General features: G+C 43.5%; 1 protein-coding gene across 2 annotated transcripts in view; it reads left to right on the forward strand.

The window, feature by feature from the left end:
- Window positions 1–763: 763 nt before the first annotated feature.
- TUFT1 (tuftelin 1) overlaps window positions 764–26,020 on the forward strand; it is a 35,786-nt gene continuing 10,529 nt past the window's right edge. Inside the window, exons 1-6 of one of the 2 annotated variants that reach the window (XM_019740023.2) lie at window positions 766–916; window positions 18,015–18,089; window positions 18,499–18,600; window positions 21,535–21,621; window positions 22,081–22,170; window positions 23,950–24,015. In XM_019740023.2, coding sequence (XP_019595582.2) covers window positions 857–916; window positions 18,015–18,089; window positions 18,499–18,600; window positions 21,535–21,621; window positions 22,081–22,170; window positions 23,950–24,015 — 480 coding nt within the window. In that variant the 5' untranslated portion in view covers window positions 766–856. Of the gene's footprint in view, window positions 917–18,014; window positions 18,090–18,498; window positions 18,601–21,534; window positions 21,622–22,080; window positions 22,171–23,949; window positions 24,016–26,020 lie in introns of both variants that reach the window. The other variant, XM_019740024.2, reaches the window with a different exon arrangement.

The raw sequence follows: 26,020 nt of genomic DNA on the forward strand, positions 1-26,020 counted from the left end.
GGGCACCTCCCACTCAAGAGTGGGTCAGACCTCCTTGCCTTCTGCATGGACCATAGCCCAGTGGAGCAGTCACCTACAGAGAGCAGCTGGCCTGGGAAGAGGCCCCAAGGTCCTGCTTGGCCATCCTCTTTCAGGCCCTGAAGACGCTAACCTGGGTTTGGCGAGCAAATGCCATTGGAGACGTTGAGGCTCATCCTTTCTCAAGAATACAAATTCCTTTTAAGGACACCTCTCCCAACCATATAAGGGCAGCTTTGGTGTAATAGCTCCTGCAAAACAAGCCCCACCCAGAGCCAAACTGGCTTCGACTTCGGCCTGGGCCTCCTGCCAAGGAAGGGCACCTGCCAGACTGGCTTAGGCCAGTCTGAGTGAGCTGGTCTTTGGTGCCTGCACTTCTGCCGTGGAGGAAAGGTTTGCTCAGCTCCACGAGGCCTGCAGGCTGTCCTATATGTGGGGCGAGGAGAATGTCTGGAAGGTCTTTTCCAACTCATCCTCTAGGGGCAGGCAGGGTGATTCTCTCTCACCAATACTGATCTTGGAGTTGAAAGGAGACAGCAAGATTAAGGAAGAATGTTTGAGGTACAACCACGTAAGCCACACAAAACTTCAGTTAAGTAGCCTCTAGGCCCCACCTTATGTAAATCTGAGCTAGCGCAGATGGGCGTGCCCTGATCCCCGAGGCCACGCCCTTCCCGCGCTTTCGCTCATTGGTGAACGCACCTTGGGGGCGTGCCCCATCCCTAGTTCCCGCCCCTGACGCGCCTATACAAGGGGGCGGTTCCGCGCGCACCCGCCTGGTTGGAGCCGGACGGCAGGGCTGAGGGCTGCTCTGTGCTGCGACGCCCGCGGGAAGAAGATGAACGGGACGCGGAACTGGTGTACCCTGGTGGACGTGCACCCGGAGGGGCAGACCGCGGTAAGCAAAAGCGGCCTGACTGCCTCCCCAGCTCGGTGTTCTCGGTTTCCAGTTCCACGGCGCCCGTCCCCCGCGGCGAGTTCGCTGATCTCACCTGGTGCTGCGCTCGGTGCGGGCAGCTCCTCCCGGCGCTTGTCTTTCTCTTTTCTCCCGCCCCGCGGCGGCCCGTGGGATCCTTGGGAAGTCGCGGATGGAGGCTCTTCTGAGGCTTGAGGACTCCGGGCGTCCCTGCCCTTTGGGAGGGCACTGCGGCTGCTGCCCGGGACGTGGCGCGTGTCTCCGGTGCGCGCTCCTCCGGCTCCTGTGGGCGGTGGATTGGGTGGTGGGAGAATGAGCTCTGGGGTCGGGATCCCTACGCTCTTTTAGGACTTTGGGTCCCCACGAGGGGCAATTAGGCTTTTCCGTGGGTCCTGGTGACTTAGGGGCCCATCGGAGAAGTTCATGGTGCTTTGGATGATCAGGAAGAAGACAATAGAGTGAAATCCTAGGGCTCGGACTGCAGGGTGGGGGTGGTAGGACCCCAAGTACGCCGAGATGGCCGGGAACGCTCTCGCTGGGAGGGAGGGATAGGGCTGTCCGCTTGCGGGGCAGTCACCTCTCTGCTCAAATTTCTCCTTCCCCCTTGCGTTTCTCCTGCTCCCGTCCTCCTGTCGGTCAACCGATAGCTTCCTGGGACGGTTTGTAGGTTTTGCTTCCGTCTTCATCAGCCAAGCCCGGGGCAAGGAGATGCCAGAACCTGGGCTGAGAAGGGAAGGGAAGTGACCCACGCGAGGGTTTCTAGACCGACTGAGGGTGGGGGAGAGAGGGGTGTTCTCTAGTGCTAACCGATCTGCTCTACTCCCCTCACTCCCTGGCTGCCTGTCTGTGTTCTCCCCTCCCCAGCTGACCATATGCTTTTTCCTCTGGAGAGGCAGGAGGGTAACTCGTGGCTGGCTGAGTGTTTCCAGGCACTACTGGGGAACTTAACCCAGAATAGGTGTGTACTATTTCATCGATTTCCAAGCTATTGTGGCTAAGAGGAGCATGGAAGCCAACGTGATGGGGAGTTTGTGTCTCTTCCTTTCCCCTCCCTCCCCTCTGTACCTAATTCCTTTCCCCTCTTCCTGTCTCAGCGTGTCCCTGAGGGTAGCTAACCTAGCACCTGGATTGTCTCTTCTTCAAAGAATATTTATAGAATAGTGGCTCGTTTCAAGTTTAGATGATCACTTGCTCAGATGATCACTTAATTCTGCTCGCAGTCTCCTTTCCATTTCTGCCCAGGCTGTGTTTTTACCACCTTACAGCGCAATCCCAGGCCCCCAATGCTTGGTCTTCCGTAGCCTGCCACCCCCCAGCTAGGGGATGCTGTAGAGAATGGAAAAAAATCCATCGCCTCATGTGTCAGCCCCAAGTCCTACTCCGTGCTCTTGCCCACTGCTTTGGAATGGTTGAAGCAGGGCAATGGATATGAGGAAATTAAAGGAGAGGGGTGTTTGGGCTTCCTTTTGTTTGCTGTAGAAAAGGGATCCAGTAAGGTCTGAAGACAAGGCATTGGCGGTGTGGAGAATGAATCGACACTCTCTTCTGTCTCTTGATGTTTTGCTGCTTGTCTGGTGGGGTAGAAAGAGTCGATAGGAAAATCATTAGCAAGGAATTCAAGCGATCTCCAGCCATAGATCGGTTTGAAGCTAACCAGAGACCTCTAGCACAGGGGGAGACAGAAATTCCCTTTTATTCCTTCTTTCTAGGCTGGACTTGAGAGTTATTTTACTTCAAAGCTGGGAATGAAATAATCACTGCCCAGATCTGATCATTGCTCAGACATTCCTGAGCTCTTATACAGGGGAGGAGATAATAAACAATCAATCTGTCAGGAGACAGGCTTTGTCCTGGATTCCTCTCCTCTGAGCCAGCAGCAGATAGAATTTACAGCTCTGGACAGTCCCCAGGAACTGTCAGGTATTCACACCCCTGAGTGAGTGCTCAGTGCTTGAGCAAAGTGAGTGAGTAAATGAGCAGCTGTTTCTTCTGATGTCAGCAGCATAGACAGTTTGACTGGCTGGTATGTCCCATTGGGAGTCAGGACCCTGGACCGCCTGGTGCCTCAATGCCCCACACATGGGCATGGCACTATGGGTTTTCTTAATTGTTGGAGGCAGGTGGAGCAGAAGCAGCCAGTGTGTTTCAAGCTGAAGATTATAACCACCGTGGGTCTGAGATCCACGTAGGGGGTTAGAACCAGTATTAGAAAGGAAATAGATTCCAACTCTATGACATTCTGGAAAAGGCAAAACTATGGAGAGAATAAAAAGATCGGTGGTTGCCAGGAGTTTTGGGATGAGGGGGAGATGAATGGATAGAACACAGAGGATTTTTTAGGCAGTGAAAACACTCTGTATGATATAATGATGGATATATGTTCTTTATACTTTTGTCCAAACCTATAGAATGTACAACATCATTCACTTCATTGAGTGAACCCTAAGGTGTATTATCAATTGTGGGTGATTCTGATATGTCAGTGTAGGTTCCTTCTTGGCAAAAGTGTATCATTCTGGTGAATGATGTTGATAATGGGGGAGTCTATGAGTTGGGGCAAGGGGTACATGGGAAATCTCTGTACCTTTCCATTGATTTTGTTGTAAATTCTAAAATTGCTGTAAAAAATTGTCTTAAAAAAAGAAATAGAATGAACACTCTCAGTGTTAGTGTAGACAGTTTTGGCAAAACTTTTGTTTCATATATATATATGGTGTTTATGTTTATTGGATCGTGATATAAAATGTATTTTTCAGGTCAAAAAGTTTGCAAGCAACTGTAGTAAGATATGCTGGGAAATAAAAGCACATATCAACCTCGAACATTAGATATTCCCATTAAGTTCCTCTGGTTATAGGCAACAGAGAGTGAGTGACTCCAGCTAACTAAAGCAAAAGAGGAATTTATTAGAAGGAAATGGGCAGCTCAAAGAATTTAAGGGACAGTTTAAAAAGTCTGAACCGGGGGAGTCCTGGCACCTGGGTAGATGGAAGGAACTAATGGAGGGTTTCTACATCTGGGTGAATTGATTCCAGCTGTTTTAGGTCTTTTTGCCATTCTGCTCAAGTCCAGGAAGAGGGTACCACTGGTCCCTTGACCCCCTGGCCAGAGAAGGGTTGGGGTCTTTGATTGACAGGCCATCAGATTACCCAGTGAAGGAGGGAGAGTCTCCAGAGCAAAACCGAAGTGCTTTTACCAGATGGAAGCTGTGTGGCAAAGGCATGGCTTGCCTGAGCTCTTCTTTTTCTTTTTAAAATCATTGTTATCAAGGGAATACATATGAATGATTTTCTAAAGATCTAATACTATCAAAAGGCTTTTAAAAGAAAGTAGCAAGCAGTTCCCTGCCCCAAGTAACCACTGCTCCATGCAAGTAACCACTTTCAACTCTCAGCTTTTTGTCTGGCATTTACCGCAGGTTCCTGAATAACGCTTGTATTGATACTTCTTGGTTTATCAGTTTTACTCATCTATTGACTTCCTGCTGGAGGAATTCTAGAAGAGCTCATGCTTCCACCCTTTCCACCCTCTCTTTCCCTTCTCCCATCCTTAATATAATTACATCACAATTTTTGGCTGAACTGTGGTTTCTGTTAATAGCATTGTGATTGGGAGCCTCTAGTGAGCTGTATAATCGGTGTTTGCTCTGCCCAGCATCACTTCGGTCAATTACTTCATCTCTTCAGTCTCAGTTTCCTCACCTGTATGACAGGGATAATAGCTGTACCCTTCTCAGAAGGTCATTGTGAGGACTAAATAAGGTAATACGTAGGGAGCATGAAGCACAGGGCCTGGCACATGGTACGTGCTCAGATGTTAGCTGTTATTTTCTGTTTGCTACTTACCGGCTCGCACTTGGCCAACGGGTGGAGGAAGAGTCTAGGCACTCCCTATTCCGGTCAAGGTTTGCTCCTTCTCATTATGTCGACATTCACTTGTTCTTATGTGTTCCTTTCCCCCTTCCTCTGCCTGTGGAGGGTTCTGACGGGGAGAAGGGGCCTGTAGGTAGACCCAGGGTGAAAACGTCAGTGACCAGGCTGAGACTGAGTGATGGTCGGGGTTCATAATATGGCACCGCCCTCTGGGTCCCTTTCTTCCTCCTTTTCTGACCTCATGGGCAAGGCAGCTGGTGTCCCATGATGCTCTGGGCTTTTTGATAAGGTGATTCTCTTTAAGTAATCTCAATCAGTGTTACCCTTCCTTAGAATATTTGCACTTTTTCACCCTGTTTAACTTTTTATCTCAATCACTCTTGGCCAGAGGTTCTTTCAACATCCGGGTGGATTTGGAATTTCTTTCATCAGCTGGTATACGTGTCACTCCTTTAGGACCTCAGAAGCTGAATTAGTTTAATATCAAAACCTTCCTGAGCCCCACTCCTTTAAAAAAAAAAAAATGTAACTAAAGCTGTGACTGATTGAAGGCTTACCATGGGTCTCATTTTTTATAACAGCTTTATTGAGATATTCACATGCTGTACAAATCACCCATTTAAAGTATACAATTCAGTGTTTTTTTTAGTATATTCAATGAGTTATGCAGTTATCAACACAATCAAGTTTAAAACATTTCCATCACCCCATAAAGAAACTGATCCATTAGCAGTCACTCACGGACCCTCACCCCACCAAGCCTTAGGCAACTACCAGTCTACTTTCTCTATGGATTTGCCTATTCTAGATATTTTGATATAAATGGAATCATATATGTGATCCTTTGTGACTGGTTTCTTTCAGTTAGCATGATGTTTTTAGGGTTGAGCTGTGTTGTAATATGAATCAGTACTTCATTCCTTTTTATGGCTGAATAATAATAGTCCATTGTATGGATAGTTTATCACATACGTTCATCATAGATGAATGTTGGGAGACATTTGGGTTGTTTCTACTTTTTTTCTCTTATGAATAATGCTGCTATGAACATTTGTTTACAAGATTTTGTGTGGACATGTGTTTTCATTTCTCTTGGAGAGAAATACTTGGAGCAGAATTGCTGGGTCAGAATATTTGCATTTGAAAAGAGGATTCATCTGGAATCATTGTACCTACTCCAAAGGAATGAGTGTGTTTTAAAATGGTGGAAGCTGGCCCTGTGACATCTGGGTGGGGAAGACACTCCCGGGCAGAGGAACCTTTCAAGTTTGGTGACTGCCTGTTCCTTCCACTCGTGACACCTCCCCCAAGGTCAACTCATAAATTCCTCCTCACACCGGTCCATCTCCCCCATTCATTGCCAGATTCTCACGTTCAGCAGCTGATGTCTGGTGTCCCCAAAGCTGCCAGGAATTGGGGGAATCCCTGGCTCTGCAGGAGGATCTGGGAGCGGAGTCTTACCCAACCACCAGGCCCTTGGCACCAACAGTGACCCATATTTCTCCAGGGTGGGGGTATGTGTGTGTGTGTACCCAGATGGTTTCGGTTCCAGACACGTGTGCTCAGAGCTGGTGGGACGAGCTTCCCTGCCTGCTGGTAATTCTGGTACACGCCTCTTTGGATTTCAATGCAGAAATCTTGTGAAATACCTTTGTTTCCTAGGGGTGGGGAGGTTTAGATGGAAGAGTGGGTATGTGCCAGGGAGGCTGGTGGTGCAGATTTAAGTTTGGCCAGAGGGGCAGGAAGAGAAGAAAATATAGGGTAGGATGGGGACAGGTCGATGAAGGGAGAAAAAGGAAATGGTCTTCTAGAGTCGGGGGGCACAAAAGCAAAACCTGTAAAGCAAGGTAGTCAGAGACTAGGGAGGGCACTTGTACCAGCCCTTTGAGGGCAGGGGGCACTGAGGAACTGCCCCTTCGTTTCAGGCTGGCTGGGCACTAGGCATGTTTCCTGGAGAGAGACTGAGTTCCTTCAGAGCTGAGAGTGTGGGAGCCCACCTTCCTCTCTGTACGCACGCTCCTTGCCAGGCCCCAGCTTTTCCTGTGCCGGGGCTCCAGGTAATGAGAGGAGCCTCATTTAGGGTGCCATCCTAAACCCCTTTCTCTCATTTCCCTCGCAGTCACCCGGTCAGCACTCTGCATAGAGCTTGTCCAGCCCATGCCTCTGGGCAGGTAGCCAGACAAAAAGCAAACACTTGTTTTGTTGGCTAATCTGTGGGAAGGAGCAGGAATAATTGTTTGTGTCATACTCAAAGCGGGCCATCTCTGGCCCAGAGAGCCCTGCGGAAGGCAGGACCAAGGGCACCTGAAACCTGCAAGCCAAGAGAGGGTAGCCCCCCCCCCAAAAAAAAAAAACAAAACACACACACACAATAAAACCCGTCTGGCTCTCTTCTTTGATTTTCTTGGGACTTCCGTCACCCTGGCCTCTTGGGAGCCAGTTTCAAGGCGCTAGCTATTCCTGTTTCTCAGAGGTAGCTGCTGCTGCAGTAGCTTGAAAGACCACATCCATTCGGTGGGAGAGGGGACTCTGAGGGGCAAAGGGCTGGAGTAGCGGGTTACAGGGTGCAGATGAATTAAGGGTGCTGGCTTCCAGCGCAGGGGCAGTCTCCACTTGCCTTACTTCCGTTTAGAAAGATCCTTCACCCTCATGGGCCACCTGGTCCTCATGGCCCCCTTGGAAACCTGCGGAGTGGGGGTTGGGAAAGCAGGCTTTTCCCATAGATCTTTACCGATTCGCAGGAGCCTGCGGTGTGAGAACCTCTGGAGCCAGTTTATCTCCCTATCGCTTCTCCTGAGTGTCTTGATCTCTACCCCCTCAGCTATGTGTTTACCCCTCCCTCCCTGCTCTGAGGAGTGAGTCACAGCTGGAGATTTGTTTGAACAGAGTGCAGAGGCCGCCTGTAATTTAGAGGTGGCTGGGCTTCTCCCCAAGAACGTTTATAGGGTTAGAGGCTGCTCACCTTGTGATTAGCTCTGTTCCTTTTTTCCCTGGAGAAGAAGGATCCACTTTGTAGCTTGCGTTTCAGAGAGTCTCCAGTGGGGCCCACCCTGCTAGACATTTGGGGGTAATCCTAAAGCTCCCTGGGGCCCGCTCACAGCCCTGAGGTCACCCCAGCTCCAGAAAACCACCAGTGACACTGAGCAGAGAGAGGCCCGAGTTTCCCTCCTCGGCTCTGGGTTGGGGCTGTGGGGTGAGGTCTGTGACCTTGCAGACTGGATTCTCTGGTTCTGAGGCTGAGGTGCCAGAGAGAACCCCAGATTTATTGACAGGCTCCAAGGAGACAGTTCGTCTCACCCACCGTTTCCCTTGCAGTCTTTCCAGAGCTCCTTGGGGAAGTAAAGCTGCCTCATCTTTGCGAAGTGATCTACGGTTTGCAAAGCACTTTCATGCTTTTCCTACACACATCTACCTGCCTAAAAGCAGTGGAGGTATTATCATTCCCATTTCACAGATAGAAAACTGAGGCCAGGAGAGAGAAAATGATTTGCCCAAGGATGAATAGATGTCAAGTCAGACTCAAACCCCACCTCCAACTCTGAGTTTAGTACTTTCTTTCCATTTCTTTATTTCTATATGTAATTATAGGGGTGTTTCACAAGTGCATTTTTGTTGCTCAAGTTTAAAGCTGTAGAAGTATATGGAATGAAAGTCCCTTTACTCCTTGCCCTTCTCTAGTTCAGAGTGCAAATTCGGTGTTTTTTCTATGTGCTTACTTTCCAGAAACGACCGTGTGGTGTAATGGTTAGGAGTCCAGACCCTGGAGCCCCTGGGCCTGGGTTTGAATCTTGGCTCTGCTCCTTGTTAGTTTTACAACCTTGGGCAAGATACTTCTGTGCCTCAGTTTTCTCATCTGTAAAATGGGGGTGCAGATAATAATACCTACCATGTAGTATTGTTGGGAGGATTAAATGAGTTAATACATGTGAAGCACTTAGAAAGGGCCAGTAGGGCTCCACTCGTAGTAATTGCTACGAATATATGTATAGGAGTTGGCAGTTACCAATACCCCAAAAAAAAATATAGATGTCTACTTAAATATGTATACTTAAATGAGAAGTCATATTTAAAAAAAAAAAAAATTTTTTTTTTAATTGTATTGGGGAATATTGGGGAACAGTGTGTTTCTCCAGGGCCCATCTGCTCCAAATTGTTGTCCTTCAATCTAGTTGTGGGGGCGCAGCTCAGTTCCAAGTCCAGTTTCTGTTTTCAATCTTCAGTTGCAGGGGACGCAGCCCACCATCCCATTTGGGAATTGAACTGACAACTTTGTTGTTGAGAGCTCGTGCTCTAACCAACTGAGCCATCCGGCCTGCCCGAGAAGTCATATTTTATTAATTATTTTTTTTCACTTACTGTATTTATTTGTACCTTGGAGATCTTTTCCTGTTCTATGTGGAGGTTTTGTTTATCAGCAGTGTAGTATTTCATAGTATCGATATTTTATTCACTTACTCATTAGAGAATATTTATGCTGTCTCCGGTTTTTAACTGTTGTCAACAGGATTGTGAAAACAGATTTACACATATATCTTTGGGCAACTGTGCATGCATTTTCATAGGACATATTCCTAAAAGTGTTATTATGGGCCAAAGGGTTTGCAAACTGCAGACAGACTCTTTTTATTAACAATGCCAAGTTAGCCTCCAAGAATACTTTCACAAACTTACACTCTGTCCAACAATATATGAGATTAGTCTTCTCCCCTCCATCCTCACCAATCCTGGATAGTATCAGTATCTTAAATATTTGCCATTTCCTTGGTATAAAAAGAATATTTCTGCAGGATTCTTGTGAAGAAAAGCCAATCATAGCTTTACTGAAAAGCAAGAAAGAAGATTGACGTATATGGGAAGTTTTTAAAGCATAGCCATAAAATGGACACCTGGATAGCTGGTGTCCAATTCAAGAAATAGAACCTCCCCAAGACTTTTAAAGCCCCCGGGGGCCTCAGAGAGTCTAACCCTCTGCTTCCTCTTCAGAAATGACCATTGCCTTGAATTTTGTGTTTGTTTCCTTGTTTTTTGTTATACTTTTTTTTTTTTTAAGATTTTTTTTTTTTTTTATTGGGGAAAGGGAACAGGACTTTATTGGGGAACAGTATGTACTTCCAGGACTTTTTTCCAAGTCAAGTTGTCCTTTCAATCTTAGTTGTGGAGGGTGCCGTTCAGCTTCAAGTTGTTGTCCTTTCAGTCTTAGTTGTGGAGGGCGTAGCTCAGCTCCAGGTCCAGTTGCCATTGCTAGTTGCAGGGGGCACAGCCACCATCCCTTGCGGGAGTCGAACCAGCAACCTTGTGGTTGAGAGGATGCGCTCCAACCAACTGGTTTGGTCCAGGAGGCAGCTCAGCTCAAGGTGCCATGTTCAATCTTAGTTGCAGGGGCAGAGGCCACCATCCCTTGTGGGACTCGAGGAATTGAACTGGCAACCTTGTGGTTGAGAGCCCACTGGCCCATGTGGGAATCGAACCAGCAGCCTTCAGAGTTAGGAGCATGGAGCTCTAACCACCTGAGCCACTGGGCGGGCCCCTTTTGTTATACTTTTACTACAGACCCAAGTAATAAGTTGCTTAGTTTGGCGCATTTTGCACTTTATATACATTGTATCATCTATAGTTGCTTAGTTTGGCGCATTTTGCACTTTATATACATTGTATCATCTATAGTTGCTTAGTTTGGCACATTTTGCATTTTATATACATTGTATCATCTATATTCTACAGCCTACTTTTTCACTTAATTTTGAGACTCGTTCATGTGTGTGTAGCTGTAGTTCCTTTATTTTCACAGCTGAATTTCATTGTACTAAGACACCAGAGTTTATTCATTCCTTTTCTTGTCAGTGGACCATCTGGGTTGTTTCCAGTGTTTTGCCATCGCAAGCAATGCTGCTCTGAGCACACTTCTACATGTCCTGTTTTCTCACTTCTTGTGAGATTCTCCCTAAATGATCGATTACTCTTTTTTGTTTTAACTTGCCTTTCCCTGGTTATTGGAGAGGTGGGGCATCTTTCATGTATCCATTAGTCACTTATATTTCTTCTCAGAGTTGCCTTTCCTCGCCTTTGCTCCTTATTTTTCCCTCTTAGTCCCCCCATCCTTTTCGTGTCTGCTTTTTCCAATATTCCATACTGCTTCTCTTAGCCGAGGAGGAGTCGGAGTTTCTCAAAAGAAAGGGAATTAGGAAAATCCCCAAGCGCATCCCCTGGAATTCACTCAGCATGTTTTCTGAGTACCTGCTCTCGGCCAGCGAAGGTAGTCCAGGGAATTCTCATAGACTCTTAACCCAGGTACCCCCAGGTACCACCATGCTACATGTGTCATAACTAAGAAATCAATGTTGATACAATGTTAACTAAATTATAGACTTTATTTGGACTTCACCAGTTTTTCACTCCTGTCCTTTTTCTGATCCAGGATCCAGCTCCAGATACCACATCCTATGTAGTCTTTTTGTCTGGTAGGCGTTCTTTGTGTATTCTGAATACCCTTTGTTGGATATGGGTGGAGTGAGTACCTGGTACTCTCTGGGTTGCCGTGTACTGTCTTTGTGGTGTGTCTTTTGGTGAACAAAAAGCTCTACATTTTTATATAGTCCTTTCTTTTTATGGGGAGGATTTTTCGTGCCATGTTTAAGACGAAATTTGCCTTTGCCTAGGTCATAAAGATGTCCTGTGTTTTCCTGTAAAACCTTTATTGTTTGGCTTTTTACTTTTAACTCAGCAATCCACTTGGAACTGATGTTTGTTTATAGTATGAGGTAGGAATTACTATACATCCCAAGGCAGTTTTATTTTAATCCAGAAGCGGATGGAATATACTCATGGAAAATATTTTGAAGAGAAGCATTACATTAAATTTGGAGGAATTGGCATTATTGTGTATCTGCTTGTATTAGTTCTCACGCGTTGTACCGTCTATCTTACCAACAGATAAACTAAGGCTGAGGGAGAATAAGCTCAAACCACACAACAAAGCCAAGCCAGAGCCAGTGTCTGAGCCAAGGGCTACCTGTCCCCAGTGCTATTCTTTTTCTGCAAAGAAGAAAGAAAGTCAAGTTGGGCTGGACAGGTAACAGACCAGGCAGGAAAGCTGGTGGCGACCTAGGTCGCAGCGTGTGTCATCTCATTTGAACTATCTTTTCTAAAAGACAGAAAGAAAATATAAGAAATGTGACACAAAGAAATTGATAATAACCTACATGGAGGGGGTTAGGTTAAATAAATTAATTTAATCTATTCAGTGGAATACTAGTAGCCGTTAAAAGCCAATTTTGAAGAATGTTTGATGGAAACTAATGATGGAAATATTAGAGAGGAAAAAAGCAAATGTGTAACTGTGTACAGTCGTATGCCTTTTAAAAATACGCGTAGTGGGGTGGCCAGTTGGCTTGGTGGGTTGGAATGCAGTGCTCTTAGCGGGGGGGTTGCCGGTTCGATCCCCGCGTGTGCCACTGTGAGCTGCGCCCTCCACAGCTAGATTGAAACAATTATGTGACTTGGAGTTGATGGGTCCTGGAAAAACACACTTAAAATAAATAAAAGTTAAAAAAAAATACACGTAGAAGCATTGTAAGGAATACACTAACATTTTACGAGTGGCTATTTGGAGGTAGTAGGATTATAAGTACTTATTTTATTCATTATATTCTTTCATTTTTGTCCCTGAAAGTATTAATTATTTTTTAAAAAAGATAATTGTAGTGTCACATGCGGTTATAAGAAATAAGAGACCCCCTGTACCCTTTACTTCGTTTTCCTTGGTGGTAACATCTTGCAAAACTATAGCATACTGGTGACAGTGACATTGAGACAGTCACAGATACACAACCTTTCCATCAGCACAAAGATACCTCAGGTTGCTGTTTCAGGGCTACACCCACTTCCTTCCCACCCCCATCTTCTCCTTTACTTCTGGCAACCACTAATCCGTTCTCCTTTTCTATACTTCTGTCATGCCAGGAATGTTACAGAAATGGAATCGTAGTGTGGAAGCTTTTGTGATTAGCTTCTTTCCTTAGCATAATGCTCTGGAAAGTTTTGTTGCATGCATCAGTAATTTGTTCTCTTGTTGCTGAATAGTAAGTATTCTGTGATACGGATGGACCACAGTTTGTTTTACCGTTCACCTATTGGAGGGTATGGGGTGGTTTCTAGTTCCGGAGTCTTACAAAGAAAGCTGCTGTAAACATTAATATACAAGTGTTTATGTGAACCTAAGTCTTCATTTCTCTGGGGTAAATGCCCAAGAATACAATTGCTGGGTCACATGATAATTGCCTGTTTAGTTTTTAAAGAGACTGCCCAACTACTTTTCAGAGTGGCTGTGTCACTTTACAGTCCCGTGAGCAGTGTGTAAGTGATCCAGTTTCTCTGTATTGCCAGCATTTGGTGTTGTCATTATTTTTTGTTTTTGCCGTTTTGATAGGTGTATATTGGTATCTCATTGTGGTTTTACTTTGCATCTCCCTAATGACATTGAACATTTTTTTATGTGCTTATTTCCCATCTGTATATCATCTTTAGTGAAATGCCTCTTCATGTCTTTTACCCATGGTTCTAACAAAATATTAGAGAATAGACTATCTTGTGAGAGATATTGATCTATAGTTTCTTTTCTTCCTTTTTAAAAATAGTCTTTGTCTCGTTTTGGTACTAGGGTAAAATTAGCTTCATAAAATGAATTGGGCAATATTCCTTCCTCTTCTGTTTTCTGGATGAGATTAGGTAGACCTGGTACTCAATTTTTAAACATTTGGTAGAATTCTCCAGTGGAACCATCTGGGCCTGGATGTTTCTTTTTAGAGAGTTTTAAAATTATGAATGTAATATCTTCAATACTTACAAGGCTATTCATATTACCTATTTCATGTTAGGGGAATTGGGTAGTTTGTATTTTTTGAAGAATTGGTCCATTTTGGCTAAATTGTCAAATTTATGTTCGTAGAGTTGTTCATAGTATTCCCTTATTCTTTTGCTATCTGAAGGGCCTGTAGGAATATCCTGGTTCATTCCTGATAGTAATTTGTATCTCTCTCTTTTGTTCTTTGTCAGTCTTGTTAGAGGTTTATCAATTTCATTGATCTTTTCAAAGAACCAGCTCTTCATTTCGTTGATCTTTCTCTTGTTTTTCTGTGTTAACTATTAATTATTTCTTCCCTTCACTAATTCTTTCCTCCTGCTTGCTTTGGGTTTAGTTTGTTCTTTGTCTGTATTCTTGTAGTGGGAGCTTAAATTATTGATTTGAGACTTTCTTCTTTTCTGTTGTATACATTTTAGTGCTATGAATTTCCTCTCAGAACTGCTTTAGCTGTGTTCCACAAAGTTTGATACTTTGTTTCTTCATTTTTGTTCAGTTCGGTGATTTTTTTCAATTGCTCTTGAGACTTTGTTTTTGACACAGGGATTATTTAGAAGTATGTTGTTTAGTTTCCTAGTGTTTTAAAATTTTTTCTGTTATCTTTCTGTTAGTTTTGTTTTTATTTCCATTGTGGTCAGATAACATATTCTGTATAATTTCAAGTCTTTGAAATTTGTTGGTTTGTTTGATGGCTCAGATTATGGTCTGTCTTAATACATGTTTCATATGTACATGAAAATGTGTATTCTGCTGTTGTTGGGTGGAGTGTTCTATGAATGTTGATTAGATCCTGTTGGTTGGTGTTGTTGTTGAATTCTTATTTAGCCTACCTGATGTTTTATCTAGTTGTTCTATCAGTTGTTGAGAGCTGAGTTTTGAAGTCTTCAACTGTAATTGTGGGTTTGTGTATTTCAGTTCTATCAGGTTTTGCTTCACATACTTTGCAGCTCCGTTTGGTACGTATGTGTTTGGGTTTGCTATGTCTTTGTGGATTAACCGTTTTACATTATATAATCGCTCTCTCTCTGTTTCTGGTAATGCTCTTTGCTCTGAAGTCTATTTTATCTGATATTAACACAGCCACTCCTCCTTTCCTTTGATTAATGTTTGCATGATATATTTTCCCCATCCTTTTACTTTCTTTATGTTTATCTTTATATTTAATATTTCTTGTCGACAGCGTATATTGAGTCATGTTTTCTAAATCCATTCTGCCAATCTCTATTTTTAAATTGGTGTAGTTAGACCACTTACATTTAATGTAATTATTGGTATGGTAAGCCTGCTATTTTATTTTTGGTTTTGGTTTGTTCTCTCTGTTTTTCACTTCTCTGTGTTCCTCTCCCTGCCTTTCTTGAACACTTTTTAGGATTCCATTTTGATTCCTTTATAGTGTTTTTGAGTGTTATCTGTATAAGATTTTTAGTGATTGCTCTAGGTATATATATAGTGTATATATATGTGTGTGTATATATATATATATACACATACACACATATATATGTATCTTACCACAGCCTACTGGTGTTGTCATTTTATCAGTTTGAGTGAAATACAGAAACCTTACCTTCCTTTATAGCCTTTATTCTCTCCTATTTATAATATAATTAATTTAAATATTTTCTTTGTATACGTTTAGAATGACATCAGACAGTGTCATAATTTTAGCTTCAGTCATCAAACATAATTTAGAAAACCCAAGAGGAAAAAGGAATGCCTATTGTATTTACTCATATTTTTGCTACTCATGTTTCTTCCTAGTGTTCTAAGTTTCCTTTTTTATTGTTTCCTGTTTAGAGACATTTTAAAGGCATTCTTTTAGTGTAGGTCTACTGGTAAGACATTCTCTTAGTTTTCCTTTACCTGCGAATGACTTGATTTCCCCCTCTTTCCTGAAGGATATTTTTCCTGGGTATAGGATTCTCAATTGAGTTTTGTTTGCTTGCTTGTTTGTTTGTTTCAGCATTTGAAAATACTATGTCATTTCCTTCTGGTCTTCACGGTTTCTGATGAAAAATCTGCTGTTATTCAAATTGTTTTCCCTCTATAGGTAAGGTGTAATTTTTCTCTGGCTGCTTTCAAGATTTTTCTCTTTGTCTTTAATTATCAGAAGTTTAATTTTGATTTGTCTTTGCATGAGTTTTGGGTTTATTCTCTTTGTGATTTGCCTAGCTCTTTGTATGTGTAAGTTTATAATTTTTGCCAAATTTGGCAAGTTTTCAGCCGTTATTTTTTTGAGTACTTTTTCAGCTCTCCCACTTTCTCTTCTCCGTCTGGGATTCTGATGATGTGAAAGGATGAGATGACCTTTCAGGGCCCCAGTCCAGCCTAGTTATCTATGCTCTTCCAATGGGAATGCCTGGGTTCATGAAATAAACCAGACTTGCTATTCTTCATTGGCTAATAACTCCTTTGTTCTAGCTGAGGGACGTCCTAGCTTTTTCCAACTGCCTCCAGGTGTGGGGAGATGGTGTTTTAATCAAAGTGCATGCCTGTGTCCTGGGGAAAAATTGGCAGCTGCTCTGACTATTTTGAAATCATTTCCCCTTTTTTCTTTTGTAATGTTCTCTTAATCTAGATGTCATGGAGCACTCACTGTGCATTCAGCAAATATTTACCTGTGTGAAGGGTTGCAGCCGACAGCCACCCACAAGGAGTTAACAGTTAGCAGGGGCGGTTCCTCAGGGAACACAAATAACTAAGAGGCAGGTGCCACAGGAGGCTCTGTGGTGCTGAGCAAGCTCAGAGAGGGCGGATGTGTTGCCCACAGGATGTTGGGAAGCATCAGGGAAGATGTGGCATTTGAATGTGAGCTTGTGAGGGACTTGCAGATGCCCAAGTGAACATTGAAAGAGGACATTTAAAAGGGAAAGCATGGGATGTACTGGATGGGGGGCATAGGGGGGCAGTAGCAGAAGAGATGAGTTGACCCAGACTATGGAGAACCTTAAATGTTACACGAAGGACAGGGCTTTTATTTGGTAGGAATTAAGGTGTAAAACCAGCTACATTGCCAGAATTGAGAAGGCTGAAGGGTCATGTGGGAGTGTCTTCCATCTTTCCTAAATTTGGGTTCGTTCCAAGAAGTGGGAGGAGGCTAATACGACCACCCCCTTCTCATGTGGCAGAGAACAACCTGCACACATTTTCAGTTAATCTTCAACAAAAAACCCCTCAGTTGGATGGTAGCATTCCCATTTTACAGTGAGAACACTGAGAGTGAAATATCTGGATCACAGAGACTGATTTCTTCGCCAAGTTGCTCTTTCTTTTGTAGGAAGGACTATTGCCGCCCATAGGAGCTTCTCCCAACTCCCTGGGCAGAGTCCATCTTTTCTTCCTCTTTTCCCTCCAACAGACATTTGGAAGGTTAAGAGGGTTCCTTAAAATTTGTTAAGAGTAAGATGGCATTTGTATTTCTGGACCTCAAGGCAGGGGCTGACCACTTGACCTCAAGGTCACTTTCATCCTTGGTAATTTACCACCATCTTCTCTTTATTGCCTGGGAGAGGCATGCATTCCTCTTTCTTGCTGCCATGGTATTGAAGCTGGAAGGATCCTTAGAGAGACTTAGTCCAACCTCTGATTTTTTTCTGGTGGGAACCAGAGGCCTGGAGTGGCCAAGCCTCTCACCCACCTCGACACATAACACAGGTTATTGGCAGGCTTTGGTCCATTCTGCCTTGCTGACCCTCTCAAAGTTATTATATTCCTGAATCTCCAGCCCCTACTTTCCCTCTTGCTACATGTTTTTTCCTCTCAGGTTTTCCATTTTTCCCATAATATGTTTTTTAAACCTTTTGAGTTATGAAAAAAAAAAATCTGTTTCTTCCCTTGAAAGTAGGCCAATCTCTAGATAAATCCCTATTATCTTGCCAGCTTTCGTTTGGATGATTTTGTGTGGCTCATAGAAATAGAGCTTTGGATTCAGGTATCTTTCTATACTTTGGTTCAGGAAGGATATCTTAGTCTGGTAAAGAATATCAATAACTTCCTGGTTGGCTCTCAGGTGCAGAAATTCTGGATTGGGGATGACCCTTCCAGGAATGTCCTCTTGAGGGTTGGGGAAAGGGAGTCGTGTAATGTGCTTCCTGTGATCTGAGGCCAGGGTAGCCCCTGTGGAGCTGCATGGAGCAGTGTGCTGTGTGGTCTCTGGTGTGGTGGACAGAGACATCCTACCACCCAGCAGTGATCTGATCTTGGACAAGCTAACGTCACCTTCCCAGACCTCCGCTTGGTTTTTGTCTGAAATGGCAATAATAAGGCCCACTGCACAGGGCTGGCAAAAGTGTACCGGTACCTGTCGTAGACTAAAGGTAAAGGGTTTTTGTCGCTTCATTATCATTGTTAGGGCAGCATGGACATTGTCAGACTGACCCTCCAGAATGAACTGACAGGAGATGAACTTGAACACATAGCCCAGAAGGTATGGAGGTGTCTGGGGGGGAAGCCTCCTACCCTCAGCCACGTCTTCCTTGCCGCTGACCCCTCATCCCAGTGCTGCCTGGGGCCATCCCTGCTGCCCCGGGAACATTTCCTTTCAGACACCCCCAGCTGACCTCAGCATTGCGCGCTGCTTTGGGGGATGGGGTGACCCGCCACTAAAATGAAAACTAACCTGCGGTTTCTACTAATTTTCCTCGTGTGGTGTTCGTGCTGCTGTGTGGCTTCTGATAGAGGTTTTGAATCGACTTTTTGGAGGAAAAAGTCAGACTAACCCTTCAAGTCTTTTGAGGAGCAGATCTTCTGCCCCTTGGTCAAAGGGGCAGAAGTTTGGAGCTTGCCGTACGATTTCTGAGCCTCTCTCTCTCTCTCTCTCTCTCTCTCTCTTGCAGGCGGGCAGAAAGACCTATGCCATGGTGTCTGGCTGCTCAACCAGCCATTCTCTGGCCTCAGAACTGGTGGAATCCAATGACGGACACGAGGAGATCATTAAGGTGAGCTGATTTCCCCTCCACCTGTTCTTCCCCCACCCTTTCTCCCTACAGGCACGAGGGAGGGAATGGCTTTTGCCAAAGGGAGCTGATGGTTTCACTAGGAAGAACCAGCCCTGCCATGCTAGTTCCAGGCCATCTCCTGGAAAGATAGTAATCGACCCCAGGAGACCACAGTTGGTCTCTAGTGACGTTGGTGCAGCCTGGCGCCTGGCACAGCGGTGGGTGGGATGGATTTTAGGTACCTAGCCACTGTCCATATGTAGGTGCTAGAGGTTGGAGAGACAGATGAGAGGTGTGTGTATGGAACTTATTTTTTAAAATTAAAATTTTTGTTATTTATAAAAAACATCTTTTTGAGATATAATTCACATACCCCACAGTCGACTCAGTTAAACTATATATTTCAGTGGTTTTTAGTATATTCACGGAGCTGAGCGACCATCACCACTATTCATTCCAGAACATTTTCAGTCATCCTTCCAGCTCCTGGCAATCCCCAAACTACTGTCTGTCTCTATGGATTTGCCTCTTCTAGACATTTCATATCAATGGAATCGTGCATGTGGCCTTTTGTGCCTGGCTTCTCTCCCTTAGCATAATGTTTTCAAGGTTCAGCCATGTTTATTAACATGTCGGTACTTATTCCTTTTAATGGCTGAATAATATTCTCTTGAGTGGCTAGATCACATTTTGTTACCCATTCTTCAAGTGATGGATACTTGGGTTGTTTCCACTTTCTGGCTATTAAGAATAATGCTGCTTTGAATGTTCATGTACAATTGTTTTGTGTGAACATGTTTCCAATTCTCTTGGTATATACCTAGAAGTGAAATTGCTAGGTCATGTGGTAACTCTGTATTTAATATTTTGAGGAGCCACCAGACTTTTTCACAAAGCATCTGCTCTCTTTTACATTCCCATCAGCACTGTATGAGGATTCTGATTTCTCTACATCCTCACCAACCCTTGTTATTACCCATTTTTTTTTATTATAGCGATCCTAGTGGATAGGAAGTGGTATCTTATAGTTTTAATTTGCATTTCATGACATCTTTTCATACCTTTGTTGCCCATTTGCATATCTTTTATGGAGAATATTTTTTTCAAATCCTTTGCCCATTTAAAAATTCAGTTGTATTTTAATTGTTTAGATGTAAGGGTTCTTTTTATATTCTGGATACTAGACCTTTGTTAGAGATATGGTTTGGAAATATTTAAAAACTTTTCTCCCATTCTATGGGTTTGTTTGGGGTTTTTAATATTTTCTTGATGATGGCCTTTGAAACAAAAGTTTTTAATGTGATGAAATCCAAATTATACATGTTTTTTGGTCACTTTTGCTTTTGGTATTGAATCTAAGAAGGCTTGGCCTAATCAAGGCCACAAAGATTTATTCCTACATTTTCTTCAGAGAATTATAGCTCTTACAAATTAGGTCTATGATCCATCTCAGGTTAATTTTTGTGTGTGTTGCAAGGAAGGGGTCCAACTTCATTCTTTTGCATGTGGATTTTTTTACCAACATTGTTTGTTGAAAAGACTGTTCTTCCCTCATTGAATGGTATTGGCACCGTTGTCCAAAATCTATTGAGTATATATTTTTATTATTATTATTTCTGGACTCTCAATTATATTCCATTGATCTATATCTATCCTTATGCTAGTCCTACTCTATCTTGATTTCTGTAGCCTTGTATTAAATGTGTTCTTTTTCAAGATTGCTATAGCTCTTTAGGATCCTTTGCATTTCCATCTGAATTTTACGATCAATTTGTCAGTTTTTGCAAAGAATCCAGCTTTGATTTTGATATGAATTTTGTTGACTCTGTAGATCAATTTGGGAGTATTGCCATCTTAACAATATTAAGCTTTCCCATCCATAAAAACGGAATGTTGTGCATTTTGGGGGGTTTTCTTTTATTTCTTTTAATAGTGTTCAGTAATTTTCAGAAAGTCTTGAACATTCTTAAATGGATTTCTAAGTATTTTTTGGTTGTTGCTGTTGTAAATGGAATTGTTTTATTACTTTCATTTTTAGATTGTTTATTGCTATTATATAGAAATACAACTACAGGTATTTTTTTGTATATGCCTCTTAAATCAAACAACCTTACTGAATTCCTTTATTTGTTCTAATAGTTTTTCTGTGGATTCCTTAGATTATTCTATATATATGATCGTGTCATCTGCAATCTGGATGCCTTTAATTAATTTTTTTTCTTACTCAAAGTCATTGCCTGACCTTGAAGAAAGTAAAACTATTCCATAAGTCTATCAATGTAATCATTAACACTTTATTGTATGTCCTCTCAGACATTTTTATATTCTTATGCAGTTTTTCAAAAAATAAAGTTGTATTGTACACTTTATTCTACAGTTTGCTTGCTCCCCCCCTTTAATGGTGGTTTATAACGTCTTCTGTGTCTATAACTGTAAATATCTGGCATTCTAATGGCTGCATAGTATTCTATTATAGCTATGCCATAATTCATTTAAGTCATTCTTCATTGTTGGACATTTTGTCTGTTTTTTGCTGCCATAAACAATATTTTGTGGAACATATATGCTAGTCAGTTGTGTGTATGTGTTTTATAACACAGGTAATACAGAAACATTTTCTCAATTGCAAATGATTCAAACATGGCATACAGAGAAAAATGTATAAATCCCCTTTACCCACTTTCCATGAATTTACAGAGTGTTCATGCCAGTTTAACTAAATTTATTTCATTAGGGCAAATTTCCAGAAGTAGATTTTATAGATCAAAGCGTAAACATAGTTGTAAGTCCTCTGATCTGAATCACCAAATTGCCTCCCAGGAAGGTTTTTACAGTTGATCCTCCCACCAGCGGGGTCTGGGAGGATCTGTGTAGAGTTCATTTAGCTGGAGGTTTCTTATTCTTAACTACATAGCGTTCTTTTCCATATGTTAGGTGTACTTGAAGGGGAGGTCTGGAGATAAGATGATCCATGAGAAGAATATTAACCAGCTGAAGAGTGAGGTCCAGTACATCCAGGAGGTGGGTACCCCTTCCTTCTGTGGAAACGACCTACGTCCTTTCTCTAAATCTCACATTTTGGGGGCTCCCTTCTTTTGTAGGATCCGATTTAAGTACCAGGTGCCTACCCTTATCCCCTGCTATCTAAAATGACCAGCTTTGCTTCCCCAGCTTTTCCTCACCCTCACCCCGGCACTTGTCTCTATATAACATTACGTGTTTTTATTTATTTGTCTTTTGTGTTGTGTGTCTCCCCACCTAGAATGTTAGCTCCCCAGGGCGGAGGGTTTGCTTATTTTATTGCTTGTACAGGAGGGACTAGGCTGCAGCCCCACGTGACGAGGGTCCCTCCTTCCCCCAGCCAGAGCCCAGAGTGGTACCTGACTCCTTGGAGTAAGGGTTGGGATGGGCACAGGTGAATGAGTTGGCATGCTCTCTTTCCTTATCCCAAACCTAAAGCTTCTTCCCCTCCCTTCCTAGGCCAGGAGCTGCCTGCAGAAGCTCCGGGAGGATATAAGTAGCAAGCTCGAAAGGGATCCAGGAGAGGGTCGCCATAGACAGGAGATACAGGTAACGGGAAATGATCCGTGGTTGGGTCCCCACTGAGGAGGCGGGGTCGTAGCAGGCAGTCCCATTTACCAGTCACCCACTGGGTGCCAAATCTAATACTGCTGCCAGGAGAGGAGAAAATATAGGTGATGCTGCCTTGTTAGGGCGCTCCAGCATGGGCACTGGCATTGACACATTGTCAGCCCACATATCGCGTTTCCTCGAAAAGAAGACTTCGCCCGACCATCAGCTCTAATGCATCTTTTTGAGCAAAAATTAGTATAAGACCCGGTATTCTATTCTATTCTATTCTATTCTATTCTATTCTATTCTATTCTACCCGGTCTTATATTAAAATAAGACCGGATCTTGTATTAATTTTTGCTCCAAAAGACGCATTAGAACTGATGGTCTGGCTAGGTCTTATTTTTGGGCAAACACGGTATAAGTACACCTGTGCCTAAAACGCTGTCCAAATATTAAATTTATATGAATAAAATTATCATTATGGCATTGGCAAAACGTCTTATCTATAAGGATTGTGGGATCCATCCTGTACTATAGTGTTTTATAAAGCCGACAGTCACCTAAAACTCTAAACTTGTAAGTTGATCTTGTTTAATTTGGGTGACACCTGTAGTGTAAAGTGGAAGCCTGGGTCCTTGGCTGTTATTTACCTGTGGGTATCGCTACCTCTTCCCTGGGAGGGGGAAGACGCCCCCAGGTCAGGGTCACCCCTGTCTCTGCATCCCCACACCCAGCACAGGGGCTGGGATGCAGAAGGTCCAGGAAATGTTTGTGCGATTTAATCGATTGCCCAAGCCTTCTTGGGATGGACAACCCTTAGATCCTGCTTTTCAGCTTTTCTACAATTTGAGGATGGAAATGTCCCGAGGGGACTAGAACTGTCTCTTTCATGACTTCATCCTCATCCTCCTGTCGATTCTGAGTTGTCTGTCTGTCACTGGTGTTTGGTTTGGGTGGGATGGTGTTTCTCCAGCAGCCCCTGCCCCCCTGCTCCTGAGGGGAACTGTGACCTAGAGCTAGTGGCAGCCGAATTTCCCTTTGGTTTGGGCGTGTACTGGCTGCGTGTCAGCCGATTGGTCCTAATGCATTTTGCTTTGGCTGAAGGTAGGACTTTCACTGCCTGAGTTCACATCTGGTTGGTGGGAGGTGCTTTGTCAGGTGACTGAAGAACAAACTGTGCTGAGAGACTGGCCCAGAAGTCCAGGCCCCGTGTTTGCACAAACCAACAGTCATGTGAGAAATAATCAGGCTTTGGGTTGGAAAGAATTGCAGCACACGCTGCTTCCCCTTTTGATTTATGCTTTGTCAAACCTTGTCAGAATCCCCGGGGTGAGGGAAACGCTTTGTTTGTGGCAGGCAGCTGCTTGTATCCCCTGGGCTGCAAGGACTGGGCCTGCATACTTTCCAGTCTGCTGAAAGGGCTTTAGCCTGAGGTTTCCTTTGTCCTCCCCACAAGGCTCGAGTGGTCCCTCTCAATTCCCTCTCAAGGCTGCAGGAGGTTCTCCACTCCTCTCCTTTCCACGTTTCCCACCCAGCACTGGGCGTCTTTGTTTCCTCTCTCCTGTCTTTCTCCCACCCTTCCTCTTTCCCTCCCTCCCTCCCTCCCTTCTTTTCTTCCTCTTCCTCCTTCTCTCTCATCTATCTATCTATCTATCTATCTATCTATCTATCTATCTATCTATCTATCTAAGATTTGAGCTTTTAGGAGAATAATGTTTTGAAGTTGTTTGCTTGGGACCGATTTAACCACCAATTTTATTTTTCCTTGAACAGGTGGTGCTAGAAAAGCCAAATGGCTTTAGTGAAAGTCCCAGCACCCTGTACAGCAGCCCTCCGGAGGTAGGTGACAGGGAAAGCTGGTAACTCCTGCTTAGCCAGGAGACACAGGGCCTCCTCCCTGATCCCTTTGTTTATTGCTTTCTCTCTCACTAAGTATAATAAGTGTAGTGCTTCCTTGTCGTAAAACTTCGAACAATGGAGGAACATAAGTGGAAGTTCTCTTCTCCCAATCCTAGTCCTTGGGAGGATCTACTGTTAACTGACTGAAGTGGGTGGATCCTTCTAGAACAGTGGCTCGTCAGCCTTCGCTGCCCATTGCAATGGCCTTCGGAGCTTTTAAAGGACATGATGCCTCTGTGCTGACCCTAGAGATTGTAATTTAATTGGTCTGAGATGTGGCCTTGGCATCAGGACTTTTAAAGTCTCTTCAGGTGATTGTAACGTTTAGCCAAAGTTGAGTACCAGTGTTCCAGAGTGTTTTTCTATACACAGACAGCCACATTTAAATATCACGTATGCCTGTGTATCTTAATATATACCCAGGTACCATATGTACATACATAAATGTATGTATGTAATATACACATATTTTTCACACGTACAAGGTCATGATCAATAAATTCCTTACTTTTTTAAAAAAGAGTATAGTACAACATTCATTCCATGTTCGTACTTATAAATCTACCTCATGCTTTTGAATAACAACAGATTTTTTCCTCCCATGGCTGTACTTTTTTTTTAAATCTCCCCCCCCCCACTTTATTGAGGTATGATTGACAAACACGGCTGTACTTTTAAAAAATGACATGTTATTATTTTGTAAGACTATATAATACAAAGACTTGTTTATTATAGAAAATTTGGCAAATTCAGATACCAAAGTAAAAGAAAAAAAAAAACCAATTGTAATCTACCCAGAGAAAACCCACAGTTTGGTGACATTTCTTGCCTTTCCTTCACTGCAAATATATGTCTATTTACAATATTGAGATTATACTGTGTATAGCATTTCTTTGTATTTGTTTGGGTGGGTGTTTTTTGGGGTTCTGGGTTTTTGGCTCTCAGGTACAGAGCTGAATGAGGGCTACCCCTAAAGGCCTCTCCCTGGTTTTACGTTTTTATTTATTGTTTTGGCCTCTCCCTTCCCCCACCAAAAGGTACTCACTCTAATATATTCAAAGTATGATATAAATATGCCTATTAAATATATTTTCAATTTTCATAAAGGACTGATATTATATTTTTGTTTCTTCCTTTTTTTATACAACAGCACGCTTTTAGATCTATCTACATTGCTGTGTTAAACTCTAGTTTGTTGTTTCTAACTCCTACGTGCGATTTCATAACTCCCTTTTTTCTCTATATCATGAAAATTTTGTGTCATTAAATAGTCCTCTGAGAACACCCTCCGAAGTAGACACATAATGGTTATGCTCCAGGAGCCCTTTTAAATCGTTCTCACCTGGCCGACAGCTTAGGTAGAGATATGGAGACCTGGCCGGAGAACTTCCTGACAGCTGGATTTGGAATGTTATGGTTCTGGCTGCTCACTTCACATGTACAGCTTGGATTTTTCCCTTCCCCTGAATCACCATATTTGGCAAATGTGCTGTTGGCAGCAAGATGTAATAACACCTGGTATTATCTGTCCAGCCTCTTTCTTCTCATGAGCTCCAAGCCCTACCGGATGTTATCTTGTTTCTGAAGCAGCCCATATATAAGGCAGGGCGTGGTGAGGCGTCTGAAAGCCCACAGGACTCAGTAATAACCCAGCGACTGGGACCCCTCACCCCCTTCCCAGCTGAGAGCTCTGTGTCCTGGTTTGAAGGTGTTGCTGCTTCCCATTGTGCAAGACAGGTTTTCCTGTCAGACTCACAGGGAGCTAGCTGGTAACTGGTGTCAGGTACCTAGGCGGCCCAGGTGGGTGCCAGACCCTACATGCCAACTCAGCCCTAATTGCCAGACCACGGTGGGCGCATCTGGAGAGAGACCTTTTTCTCCATGGATTCAGTCCTGGGCCAATGGGGTGCTTTTGCCCCAAACCTGCCCGTCCATCAGTAACCCT

This window comes from Rhinolophus sinicus, linkage group LG14 (genome assembly GCF_036562045.2).
Source record: "Rhinolophus sinicus isolate RSC01 linkage group LG14, ASM3656204v1, whole genome shotgun sequence".
NCBI lineage: Eukaryota > Metazoa > Chordata > Mammalia > Chiroptera > Rhinolophidae > Rhinolophus > Rhinolophus sinicus.